At 40.7% G+C, this 14,252-nt stretch overlaps 1 protein-coding gene across 10 annotated transcripts in view; it reads left to right on the top strand.

The window, feature by feature from the left end:
• KREMEN1 (kringle containing transmembrane protein 1) overlaps window positions 1-14,252 on the top strand; it is a 155,384-nt gene extending 141,132 nt beyond the window's left edge. For 9 of the 10 annotated variants that reach the window (XM_043529151.1, XM_043529147.1, XM_043529150.1 and 6 more), the window contains 4 exons: window positions 1,158-1,490; window positions 3,475-3,633; window positions 4,812-4,896; window positions 10,889-14,252. In XM_043529151.1, coding sequence (XP_043385086.1) covers window positions 1,158-1,490; window positions 3,475-3,633; window positions 4,812-4,896; window positions 10,889-11,051 — 740 coding nt within the window. In that variant the 3' untranslated portion in view covers window positions 11,052-14,252. The remainder of the gene's footprint in view (window positions 1-1,157; window positions 1,491-3,474; window positions 3,634-4,811; window positions 4,897-10,888) is intronic. The other variant, XM_043529152.1, reaches the window with a different exon arrangement.

Here is a 14,252-nt window from a genome sequence, read left to right as displayed (position 1 = left end):
TATGCCACCACTCACCATCACCACTTTCTGCATAAATGTATTTTTATGTCTCCGCTCCACTCCATGTTCTAAAGGGTTAATCCCTGATGTAAAATCTGACAATAATACCTGATCTTCAAGTTGGCATCGGGACATAATGGCTGAGCTGAGAAGTCTGTCAACAGCCCAAGAAAGGGCATTTGAAATAACGTAAATCAGAGCCAGAAAGATCATGATTAAGCACTGATGCTAGCAGTATACATCAGAGGTGCTGCATTGATATCTTTGGAAATCAGCCAATACACTGTCCATGGACTCTTTCTGTACAAAATCATGTACCAGCAGATGTATTAGTTTACATAAATGATAGCAGTGAGCACAAGAGCAGCATTGAACAAAAGATGATAAAGTAGCCTCAAGCATTACTGCATACAAAAATATGTTGGAAACATTTCAGCTTCATGGATAAGGTGTTTGCAATGGATCCTGTGATAGGACGTTATTCTTAGCCAAGTGATTTCATTTATCCATGTGTCAAACTTACTTATTAATTGTACAAAAACAAAACACTTGAAATTTTAAAACAATTACATAAAAAAGATAAAACTCTGCTAAGAATGCTTTAATTATAGGGAAGTGGAGAAATATCCCATAAGCAAGAGTCATTATTACACATACCGACCTCACAGGGGTAAGAGGGGAACTGGTGAGGCTTAGTGGTTAGCTCATTATGACCAGATTGTCCCCAGCCCTGGAGGGATGCTCAAGGGAGGAGAGGGCACAAATTGCTGGCTACAATTGTGCACAAGAGCTAGGCACAATTGCAGCCTAGACTGGCATTAGGCTTTCTGAAAGAAATGAGAGAGGTTGATGGCCCCCCACTTTTGCACCATATCCGTGGAGTTGGCCTCCTGTGAAAGAAGTGCACATTGCACCCTGGAAGAGGGTAGCACAGTGACCATGCTCCCAGGTACCCATATAAGCATCTTGCTCTGGTCTGAGACATAGTATCTCCTGGGGTTCCACAGTCCCCAGTGCAAATCTGTAGCTTAAAGCCACAATTGAGCTCTTGATGTTTGTAGTGTATCAGATTTATTCTTAGATGAAACATGCTCTGGAAGTACAGACTATACAAATTTGATTTTCACTCATTCTTTTTCTTCTCTTTTTCCCCACAGCCCTCATTGGTGCCTGTGGGGGGAACTATACCTCCCCAACATCTGTGATCTATTCTCCAGATTTCCCTGACACCTATGCCACAGGCAGGGTGTGCTACTGGACCATACAAATTCCAGGAGCATCTCAGATCCAGTTCAACTTCACTCTCTTTGACATCAAGGACTCCACAGACATGGTGGAGGTGCTGGATGGCTACACCTACCATGTGCTGGCTCGTTTTGATGGCAGGAACCGGCCTCCCATCTCTTTTAATGTCTCTTTGGATTTTGTCATTTTGTATTTTTTCTCAGATCAAATAAATCAGGCCCAGGGATTTGCTGTCGTGTACAGAGGTAAGAGGCTAACTGCTCCATACCTAGCTCCTGATGGACCATTTTTCTAAGGTGTTTAGAGACTTGCCCTACAGACACAGCGAAAACACATATTTTAACTCATATCATACATCTAAGGGTCCTCCATTTAGTGTAGTCAGAGTTCCAGGTGGTAGGCCTCCCACCCAAACTTCTGTCTTGATTTAGTAGTCTGCCCTTCAGCTGTTTCTCAAATAACTATGGGCTAACCCAAAACCCCATTCCCCTGGTTCCTTCTCCCCCACACCTGATATGATGGGGCTGAAAGAAAGACTAAAGTTGAAATAAAATGGTGCCAGTAGTCCAGCTGCACCTTCTGTTTTCCTTAGTGCTTTCTAACTCCCTGTATATTCCACTCAGCCAGAAAGTGTCCTGGGATTCTGTGACTGTACCAATTACATTCAAGTCATCTTGTTCAGATCATTTTCGTCTTGTCTGTGCTAGAACACTCACCATTGCTCATGCCAGCAAAGCTGGATTGGTGTAAGAAAATTTTAGGGAAAAAGGCATAGGTGCCGGAAGTAGGGGTGCTGGAGGCAATGCGGTACCTGCTGGCTCAGAGTGGCTTCCATCGTTTACAGTTTGGTTCAATGGCTCTTAGCACTCCCACTATACAAATTGTTCCAGCACCTCTGGAAAATGATAGTGTAGACACAGACATCTCTTGTATCTTCGGAGTTTCTAATTGTATGTCTTGTAGATAGAACCTGTCTCTCTCCTCAGTGACAGCCAGTAACCAGATGGCCACTCATACTAATTTTATCAGTCCGCAATGAAATATCATAGAATGCTTCAACTCTTCAAGCAGTGTGTTGTCCCCAAAACAGATTAACTAGAGCCACCACTTTAAGATTCACTAAGCAAGCTAGATTTTTAATAGCAAGTAGGTTGTAAAAAAAGAAAACACATGCTAAACAAAAAACGCTGAATATTTAACTGCAATCCTTAGCATCATCTCCTGAGATCTGGAGAAGCCATTCTGTTGTCCTAATTACAAAACAATGTATATTGTCCATCTGAGACACAGTGCAGCTACTTTTCTCTGATCCTTCAAGATAAGCAAGGTCTCTCTCTCCTTTTTCTGACACTCCCTGTTGCTTGGTCTCAGTTTATACACTGGTAGAAGAGGCTCCTTTTCAGTATCGTAGGGCGCAAGCGTGAGATAGTATTCTAATAACTGTGGATCTTCCTGTCTTTTTCTTGGCCAGAGCCTTTTTCTTCAAAACAATTCAATAACCCCAAGGAGGCACCTGGAAAGAGTTTGTTTTTTTCATGTACCTGTGTTTCAATGTGATTATTGGAGAAACTCCCTCTGGAATTATTAGGCTAGATTTGGAGTTGTGCCTCCTGAGAGGCACAGTCTAGAAGGAGAGTCTGTCTGTGCTGGGAGCTGGTATGGTACCTAGGGCTGCTCTAATGTATGGTAGCTTCCCTACAGCTGCTAATGGGCTTCTGTAGAGCCCAGAAGGACCGTATCATTGAGTGCTTATTGCTACCCTCTCTCTCCTACTTTGGGGAGCCCCCTACAGTTGTTGCTGCAAAGGGGGCTGGCACAAGGCTGCATATGCCAGCTTCACATAGCTCCTGTGCTGGAGAAAGTTACCCATGGGCTGTTGCAGCCCTTTTATGGCCCTTATATGCCTCCAAAGCAGAGTATATGGGTTGGGTCCAGAATCTGGCCCATTCTCCTTTATATATGTCTCTATTTATCAACTAAGGTTTTAGAAGGAAAACTTGTTGGTCTAGGTTGAATAGAGTTCAATTAACAATTGACATTCAGAAAATCCATGTTGTTTGCATCCTAGTGACTGATAAGACTTTCCTAGCATCAGCCATTAAATAATTGTCTAAGATCCCAGTTTAAAACAGACAGAGTCACAGTTCTTGTGTAATAAAATACAAAGTCAAAAACTATGCCCAAATAAGTAAATTAAGGTCTTGTTTGTATAACTTCTTGTATTTTCAGCTACCAAAGAAAAGCTACAGCAGGACATTACTACAGTCAATCAGAAATTTACTGAGGTGATAACTGAACAAGCAAATCTCCGCATCAATGCAGCCCAGTCTTCAAAGATACTTTATGTCATCACAACCAGTCCGAGTCATCCCACTAGCATCATGTCTGGTAATATCCAAAGGGAATTGATGGGCAGAAACAACAGGGGAAATACACTGACATACAGATTATGAAATGGCTTACTTTTTCTTGTCATTCTCTGTGTGCTGCATTAGATGTCTGGTAATATCCAAGGGGAATTGATGGGCAGAAACAACAGGGGAAATACACTGACATACAGATTATGAAATGGCTTACTTTTTCTTGTCATTCTCTGTGTGCTGCATTAGTGATGTACATTTACTGTATGGTACAGTGCGTTGAACAAATAAGAGTAGGCTAGATCACTAAGAGTGACACGAAGTGGTGCTAAATGCATGTGGGGAGAACCAGAGGGTCATTAGGTGGTTTTACTCTACCTCTGTGCCACCCTGATATTTGAGACTGCTGAGGGCCTCAGAGCGTCTCTAACTTGCATTTTCAAATACAAGACCCTGCCTTGGAGCTCTTCTATCAGCCAGGTTTGCCAGAGCATGTTGCACCACATTGTCCCACCCATGACATGCTCAAGCCTGAGTGTGGAGGAAAGATCAGGAGGCACTTGGGCTGCACTAGTTTAGAAGTCGTTTGTACTAAGAGAATCTTCAGCTGCTGCTTCAAGGCATCTTTGAATCCCCTTTGTGCTGCTGAAATGACAAAGGGAACTAAAGAGGGGGATCAAGGATCTGGTGCAATGTCCAACAGCCTACAGTCTAAAGGAATGCAATGACACAGAACAGGACAGTACAACACAGATCAAACACTGAGCAGAATCTGCAATGGGAAGAGAACAGGACAAATACTGATGTGAGATCATCCAATCTCCTTGCAAATGGAGAATTGTTTATGTACATTCCCATAAGCTTTGTTCAGTTTATTTTTAAAATTCCCTAGGAATATGCTTCCATCTTTTTCAAAGATGGACAATTGCACAGCTTTAAAATCTCTGTAAGGAAATAGTTCCTGGTATTTACTCTGAAGTTTGAAATTTTATAACGAACTATCTTGCACTGGCCAAGTGGGGATGGACTGACTGGAATGTAAAAGATCTCTTTCAGCTTCAGTTGCTCTAATTTAAACATTGGTTGAAATGGAAGCTTTCCATTGAGTGTTCAAGAGTGTGTGTGTTAAAACAGAAAGCACATACACTATTTTAAAACTATAAGCAAATTAATGTGCTAGAAGATATGCCTTTTTCTTTTCCACAGAGTGGACAGTATATGGCCTCACAGCTCTCCTCATCATAACTGTCTCAGCCATATTGGCAAAGATACTTCTGCATTTCATAATGAAGTAAGTATAGGATTAAGTTTTCCTGGGTGTACGTGGGACATACAGATTCAGGCTCACATGTGGAATTCTTTGTGTCCTGGAGGGAACCGCTCTCACCTTTTTATACTGTGTGACTAGTTATGTTCAATAACATGGGTTATATGTTATTTTCAGTGTCTCCTCAATCACTTGCCAGATAAAGCACATCTCTACCTTTCCACTCTTTGTAGAATGAAATATGCAACTGGAGGATCCCTTTTGTTTTTATTTGATGGACATTCATGTTACCAGGGGTGAGAGGATTCTCATACAGACTAAAATTACAGAGGAGAAGAAATTAAACAAAGATTTTCAGCATTGTTGGGAGGAAGGCTGATTATTTTAATATTTAATGCAAAAAGTATTAATGAAATGTTAAAGAGCAGCCCATTCTGTCAGTGATGACTCAGCTAGTCTATATTCTTTCTCTCTTCTTTACCCATTCCAATTTTTCAGCAGCAGAGAGCCACAAAAGTGATTCAAAGTCTTGAAAATTTGTGTTAGCAAGAGATTTAAGATGCTCAATCTTTTTACCTAATTGACGGAGAAGGTTAAGTGGTGACTTAATTTTAGTCTACAATTACCTACACATGGAAGACATTTCTGATAGTAGACAGCTCTTTAAATATAACAGAAAAAGGCAAAACAAAATCCAATAGTTGGAAGCTGAAACTAGACACATTCAGACTAGAAATAAGGTCTAATTCCATAACAGTGAGGGTAATTAACCATTAGAACAACCTATCTAGGGACATTGTAGATTCTCCATCATTTGAAGACTTTAAATAAAGATTTTATGTCTGCCAAAAGATATTAATAAATGCATACTCAGAGCCATCAATTTTAAGGCTAGCAGGGCCATTGTGAGATAATCTAATCTGAACCCCTGTATAACATAGGCCATAGAACTTCTCTGAATTAATTTGTGTATGAATTAGAGCATATCATGCTTTTAAAATTGCCAGTGAGGGAGACACCACCACAGCTGATAAATTGTTCCAATTAATTACCCTCACTGTTAAAAATGTACACCTTATTTCAGTCTGAATTCTTCTGGCTTCAACTTTCAGCCATTCATAGATTCTAAGGCCAGAAGGGACCATTATGATCATCTCATCTGACCCTAGTATAACACAGGCCAGAGAACTGCTCCAAAATAATTCCTAGAGCAGATCTTTTAGAGAAAACATCCAATCTGGATTTAAAAATTGTCAGTAAGGCAGACACCACCATGATAAATTGTGTCCTTGGTAAATTGCGTCAGTTAATGATTAAGTACTCTCACTGTTAAAAATATACACCTTATTTCCATTCTGAATTTGTCAAACTTCAACTTCCAGCCATTGGATTGTGTTATACCTTTCTTTGATAGAGTGAAGAGTCCATTGTTAAATATTTGTTCCCCATGTAGATACTTATACACTGCAATCAAATCACCCCTTAATCTTCTCTTTGATAAACTCAATATATTGAGATCCTTGAGTCTTTCACTATAAGGCATGTTTTCCAATCTTTTGAGCATTCTTAGGGCTCTTCTCTGAGCCCTTCTCAAGTATTTCCAACATCCTTCCTGAATGGTGGGCACCAGATCTGGACACAACCTTCTAGCAGCGGTTGCACCAGTATCAAATACAGAGGTGAAATAACCTTCCTCCTCCTATTTGAGGTTCCCAATTTATGCATCCCAAGATTGCATTATCTCTTTTGGCAACAGCATCACATTGGAGCTCATAGAATCATAGAAATGTAGCACTGGTCATCTAGTCCAATCCCCTGCACTGAGGAAGAACTAAGTATTATCTAGACCTTCCCTGACAGGTGTTTGTCTAACCTGCTCTTAAAAAACCTCCAGTGATGGAGATTCCACAACCTCACTTGGTAATTTGATCCATTGCTTAACTACTGGACAGGTAGGAAGTTTTTCCTAATGTCTAAACTAAATCTGGTGCTGCAATTTAAACGCATTACTACTTGTCTTGTCCTCAGCAGCAAAGGAGAACAATTTTCACCCTTGCCTTTTAACAACCTTTCATGTACTTGAAGACTATAATGTCTCCCCTCAGTCTTCTCTTCTCCAGCATGAAACAAGCCCAATTTTTTTCAATCTTTCCTTGTAGGTCATGTTTTCTAGACCTTTAATCATTTTTGTTGCACTCTTCTGGACTCTCTGTAATTTGCCCACGTTTTCCTGAAGTGTGGTGCACAGAATTGGACACAGTATTCCAGATGAGGCCTTATCAGTGCTGAGTAGAGTGAAATAATTACTTCTTGTGTCTCACTCTTTTTTTTTTTTTTTTTTTTTTTTTGCAACAGGATTATGTTGTTGACCCCATATCCTTTTCTGCAGTACTCCATCATAGGTAGTCATTATCTATTTTGTAGCTGTGCAGTTGATTATGCCCAACCAAGTATAGTACTTTGTATTTGTCCTTATTGAATTTCATCCTATTTAATTCAGACTATTTCTCCAGTTTGTCAAGATCATTTTGAATTTTAATCCTGTCCTCCAAAGCATTTGCAATCCCTCCCAGATTAGTATCATTATACTATCTATCTAGTATCAATATACTATTATACTATCTATATGCCATTATCCAAATCATTTATGAAGATATTCAGTAGAACTGGACTCAGGACTGATCCCTGTGGGACCCCACTTGATGTGCCTTCTAGCTTGATTGTGAGCCAATGATAACTACTCTCTGAGCACAGTTTTCCAGCCAGTTCTGTACTCCTTACTGTAGCTCCATTTAGGATGTATTTTTCTTGTATGTTTACGAGAAGGTCATGTGAGACAGTATCAAAAGCATTACTAAAGTCAAGCTATATCACATCCACTGCTTCCCCCTATTGACAAGGCTTGTTACCCTGTCAAAGAAAGATATTAGGTTGGTTTGATATGATTTGTTCTTGACAAATCCATGTTGACTGCTACTTATTATCTTCTAAGTGCTTACAAGTTGATTTTTTGATTCTTTTCTCCATTACCGAAGTTACACTGACTGGTCTGTAATTCCCTGGGTTGTTCTTATTCCCTTTTTTGTAGAAAGGTACTATATTTGTTCCTTTTCCAGCCCTCTGGTATGTCTCCCATCCTCCAAGCATTCTCAAAGATCATCACTAATGGCTCAGAGAGCTCTTCAGTTAGTTCCTTAAGTATTCTAGGACATATTTCATCAGACCCTACTGATGTGAAGACATCTAACTTTTTTGAGTCATTCTTAACTTGTTCTTTTCTTATTTTAGCCTCAGATTCTATGCCATTTACACTGTTCTCTATGTTAGTCATCAGATCCCAAGTTTTGGTGAAAACTGGATACAAAAAAGGCATTTAATACTTTGGCCATTGCTATATTATCTGTTATTGTCTTTCCCTCCTTATTTGGTAATGGGCCTACCCAATCCTTGGTCTGCCTCTTGCTTCCCACATATTTGTAAAATGCTCTGTAACCATTTTTTATCCCTAGTTTATTTAATCTCATTTTGTGCCTTGGCCTTTCTAATTTTGTTCTTACATGCTTGTGTTGATTTTTAAAATATATTCATCTTTTGTCATTTGACCTATGACTCTTTTTTGAGTCTCAGGTCATTGAAGATCTCTTGGCTAAGCCAGGGAGACCTCTTACCATACTTTTTATCTTTCCTACACACTGGAATAATTTGCTCTTGTGCCCTTAATAATGTCTCTTTAAAAAACTGCCAGCTCTCCTGAACTCTTTTTTCCCTTAGAGTTGCTTCCCACAGGATCTTACCTACCAATTGTCTGAGTTTGCTAAAGTCTGCCTTCAAGTCCATTGCCTTTATTCTGCTGTTTTCCCTCCTATTATTCCTTAGAATCTTGAACTCTAACATTTCATGGTCACCTTCATCCAAGCTGTCTTCCACTTTCAGGTTCTTATCTAGTTCCTCCCTGTTTGTCAGAATTAAATGCAGAATATCCTCTCCTCTAGTCTCTTTCTCTACCTTCTATAATAAAAGTTGTCTCCAATGCATTTCAAGAACTTGTTGGATAATCTGTGCCCTACTGTATTATCATCATGTTCAGCTGATTATCCACCACAATCCTCAAGTTTTTTTCAGAATCACTGAAGTCTTCCTACTGGGTAGTGGTCATTAGTAGAAGAAGGAGCGCTCTTTGTTTGTGTTCTCACTAGCAACAGAGGCATGAAAACCATTAGTGCACCAGGCTGAGAACATGGTTATTATTTCTGACCACCAATCAGGATTGATGCAAAGATTTTTTTTTATGCCTAAAAGAAACTTATAATCATCTAGTCTGTCCTCCTGAAGAACACAGGCCATAGAATTTTGTCCATTAATTCCTGCATCAAGTCTATAATTTATGGCTTAACTAGAATATACCTTTTAGAAAGACATCTGGTCTTGAGCTGCAGACTTCAAGTGAGCAAGGGTTTGCCACATACCCGGTTAATCTGCTGTGATTGTTAATTACCCTTTTGGTTAAAAATGTGCACCTTATTTCTAGTTTTAATTTTTCTAGGCTCAAATTTCAGCCATTGGTCCTTTTTATGCTTATGTCAGCTAGATTAAAGAGGCCTCCACTGTCTGATACATTCTACATATGTAGGTAGAAATAGATTGCAATTAAGTCACCTCTTAAACTTCTCTTCAGTGAGCTAAACAGATTGATCTTAACTTTCTCACCATAATGTGTGTTTTTCCAGAGCTCAAATCAATCCTGTAGCACTTCGTTGAATCTTCTCCAATTTTTCAACATCCTTTTTCAATGTGTAGCAACCAGAACTGAACACAGAATTCCAGTTGCGGTCTTACCAAACCATGAAGCGATGTTATCCCTTCCCTACTCCCATTTGATATTCCTCTGTTTATACAGTCAAAACTCATGGTAACTTTTTTAGTCACAAGTATCATACTGAGAGTATTTTTAACTGGTCATTTACCATAACTCCAGTGTTCTTTATGGACCCACCATCCCGTAAATATGTCCTACATCTTTTGTTCCGAGATATATGACCTTGTATTTGGCTGTATTAAAATAGGAAAGTCCTATGTGTCTCAGAAGCAACATGAACATTTTTCAATTGCAGTTTGCTTTATGTGCTCTCATCATCACTTTGCAAAAGCAACACCTGTCCTTGTGCCAATGAGGCACAATTGTTTTAATTTACCTTTTGTTAGGGTTCACTACCACTTGCAGCTAGTACAAAAAACAGATTGGAGCACCGAGGATCACAATGTACTACCCTTTTTACATTATCTGCCTGTAAAGTGGCAGACTGATGTTTTAAGTTTGCATGGTTAGCCTTTAATGCCTTGAATATGTGACTTCTTACCTGAGCCTCATCCTGAGGTATTAGCGCTCTGACACCCTATTGATAGGCGTTCTACTTTTGCACATGGATCACTGGATGACTGCACTTTGGCTGTGGCAGCTCATGGCATGTAGAATTTATTCTACATTCCAGAAAGGATCTGTAAACACATTTTTTTTAAGAGGCATTTTCGTTACTAACATTGATTAGCTCCTGAACAGAACCCTCTCCCCATTTTTAAATACTCCCAAAATAGCTAGTCTTCTAGCAATTTTATAGTGTTGTTTTAATGGTGCTTTAATTGTACTTCAGATTGTTGTTTAGTAATAATGCAGCATGGTCAAGTGGACAAAGCATTGGCTTAGGACTCAGAAGATCTGGGTTCTTTTCCCAGCTCTGCCAATGACTTGCTGTGACCTTTTCATATCACTTCTTTGTGCCTTCTGTTTCGCCTCTCATCCTGTTCTGTCTAATTTATTTAGATTGTAAACCATATGGGGCAGGGATGGTTTCTTACTATGTGGTGTAGAGTGCCTAGCATAATGCTGCCCCAGTCTTATCTGGGGCCTGCAGACATACTGTAATACAGATAATATAATAGTGGTAATAAAATAAATAGCAGCTCACCAAACAATTTAGCATGTTATTAAGACTATAATTGTAAAATAACTGTTTCTTAGATCTCATCAGGCACCTTCTTCAGCTGAGATAGGGGATTCTCACCAAGCAACTACTGCAGGAGAGATCTGGAGTATTTTTTACAAGCCATCCACCTCCATCTCCATCTTCAAGAAAAAATTTAAGAGCCAACAAGATGATTGCAACCTCCTTGTGGGACACTAAAGTGACAGTCACTCCATGAGACACATTATTCTCCTGCAGTTCAAAGTGTATTGGGGATAATCTTTTTCCTCTATCTTCTCCTTGTTTTCCAAAGGATCTGGACAGACCGTTTCTGGAGTTCCATGGTGCACACCAGACATGGGAAAACCAGCTGCTATAACCATTTTGAAGTATCTGGAGCTTGTCAGCTCTCTCATCCTTCTAAATATGGTCTTAAACCACTTCGCTTAAAATAGAAACAGAATCTCTAAAACAGTAGGTGTCCTGCACACCCACAAAATGAGATGAATGTGAGAACCCTGTGGAGATCAGGACTTTGGGTCTGCTTTGACTGCTGTAATAGTTTAGGTCATTTTAAGCACAAATATAAATGACACCATCTTTTCAGCTGCTGCAGCAATATGTGCTGAGTTGCCTCTGCTGTAGATGTTTCTAGCTGGCAATGTACAAAGGTGAGGGAGTCACAGACTTTGAGAAGGTATCTGCCTCATAGCCAATGTTCTGCTATTTTTGGATGGCCTCTTTTCAGAAGTACAAATATAGAGAACCAATCAGGTCTTAAAGGTAAAATTGGGAGAAAAATGCTCAACAAAGCCTGAGCTACAAACAAATTAAATAGGTGGTGCTCATTGGTTCAGAGTCAACATGGGATGTTTAAAGTTTAAAGTTTGTGTGTCCGAGCCACAATGCCTACTAAGTGTTTTCTAAGAGGTCACTTGTAGTAGCAACAGACATGTCATGACAAACCTATACCATTCTTATGCCCTGCATCGAGTCTGGATGTGAACATAGGGCTGCCTAACAAAGCAATGACCTTTTCAGTCAAACTGTTAAGCCAGCGAGCTTCAGATGGTAAGGCTGACAATCAAGATTCCCTACAACAAAAGTTAAAGATATCACTGACAGCGGCAAAAGGTGGGGATGACACAATGGAGCTGTAATAGTTGGTAAATGACTGCATGGCATTATCAGTATCAATTGACGAGAAGGCTGGAAGGAACAGGAACAGCCAGGGATATAAGCATAGTCAATCACACCACCAAAATCCACCAGTAAGGGGCAGCAGAGTGTGCAAGCGTGTCTCAGAAGTCCTGAACATAAACTATCTTGGCCTCTCCTGTAGGGGAGACAATTGCCAAAAATCTAATATGGCAGCAACACAGAAATAGCGAATGCTAGTATAAGCACGTCTTTGATACATGCTTACCTAGGGAGGTGGTGGAATCTCCTTCCCTAGAAGTTTTTAAGGTCAGGCTTGACAAAGCCCTGGCTGGGATGATTTACTCGGGGATCGGTCCTGCTTTGAGCAGGGGGTTGGACTAGATGACCTCCTGAGGGCCCTTCCAACCCTGATATTCTATGATTCTATGTTTCACGCACACACGTGTGCGTGCACACACACACACACACACACACACACACACACACACACACACACACACACACACACACACACACACACACACACACACACACACACATGCTTAGAAAGCTGTGAATTTAGGAGAGCCCTGTAATCCCTGGGATGATACACGTGTCTAGAACCCGAATCCCAGGGTACCGTGGTGGGGACATGTTTGTGGGTGAGATGTGTAACCATGAAATGCTCCCAGGCAGCGGTTTGGGGGCCGGGGGTGGGGGTGGCATGTGTATGTGTGAGTGAGAGAGGTGACCAAGTAGAAATGTATGTGACAGAGAGACAAACCCGCTGTCCTCATGATGCCTGAATGTATGTGTCCATCTGTAACCTCTGGGACACTTGCACTGCAACATGAGGATTGGTAGGGTGTGTTTAATCTGGAGTGTTCTGTGGGTTTACTCATTATAAATGCTTCAGCAACTCGTATGCCATTTAAAAAGGAAGTTGCTGCAATGAGAGCAGCTGAAAAAACAGCAATAGTTTCCACAGCTCAGGGCCTGAGCCTCCCCCACATTCCTATGCTAGTGTCTGGACAGCAGGCTTCACTTCCCTGCACAGGGGACGCTTTGATGCTTCCAGCTTTTGCACCTGTTTCTATTGTGACCTCAACATCATATTTCAAGTGCACAACATACTTCCCAGCAATCATGAGGCCAGGATTAGGATAGTGGCAGCCAATCCTTACCCCAAGGCTAAATCAAGCTGCCTTGCTGTGCATTCCGGACTACACAAGGAAGTGGTGGGACAGCTGGATTTTGTCTCCATTCAGAGGTGACAGCGTATAAATGTGAGTAATCAAAGTGAAGAAAAGCTCCAGTTAGGCAACAGAATGAGGAAGAGAAACACTGGAGACAAACACCAACACCTGAGGAAGTCTACACAAACAAAGCAAAATTGAGGCCAAGACAAGTGACAGCTGCTGCTTTCGGTTAAAGGTGGTTTTGAATGTTCTTGCCAACAATATCAAGGCCAAGAGTGTTCTCACTTCAATCTTTTTGATCCAGGAGAGGGGATTACACAAGTCCAGCTGTCTTCATACCCTGCAGTGTTGGAGAAAGTATCTTGTTCCAGAAGTCTTTGGACCTGTATCAACATATGCTCACCCTCCACCCCGGGCTGCCATAGAAATCATGCTCTAACCTCAGAGCCAGGTGACTGACAAAGACATGGCCAAGAATAATCTTCAGGACAGTTACAGAAGGGACACTGGGTTTCTCACTAGAACAGTCGGAATGATACTTTCATATGAACAAGGGCTTAAGACCAGCCTGTGTCCTCTTAATAATAAGGCTCTTTTGTGGAATCATTAGTTACATGATTTCCTACACTATGGAAAGTCTGAACATGGCAGGTCAGAGCCTCAACAAGTGTGTTACCATAGCTCTATTGACTATAGTGACTCTATGACAATTTACAATAGCTGAGAGAGGGGGCTTATTTCACTAAGAGTTCTGCGCTGGCCAGCCTTGCCTTGGGTAATTAATTTTGCTCTTCTGCTTCCAAACAGAGCAATGTGGACCTAAGGACTCTAGTATATGGTGGAAACAGGCCTTTCCCCATTTGTACATTCCCAAAAATATTTTCAAACTGCTGCATCATTGTATTGGCCAGAATGTATGAGTAGACTCATGCAGCAACAAATGCAAAACGAAGAAAGAGTGTTTTTCCCTGTGAGTATCATACTGCAAGCCAAATAATATGACACGTCTCCTACTAACTTGAGGTACCAATCCACTTACAAGGAGGGAAAAAAACAACTCAAAATACTCCCAAAAGAAACT

The sequence above is a fragment of the Chelonia mydas genome, chromosome 15 (genome assembly GCF_015237465.2).
Source record: "Chelonia mydas isolate rCheMyd1 chromosome 15, rCheMyd1.pri.v2, whole genome shotgun sequence".
NCBI lineage: Eukaryota > Metazoa > Chordata > Testudines > Cheloniidae > Chelonia > Chelonia mydas.
This window is presented reverse-complemented; position numbering and strand designations above follow the sequence as displayed.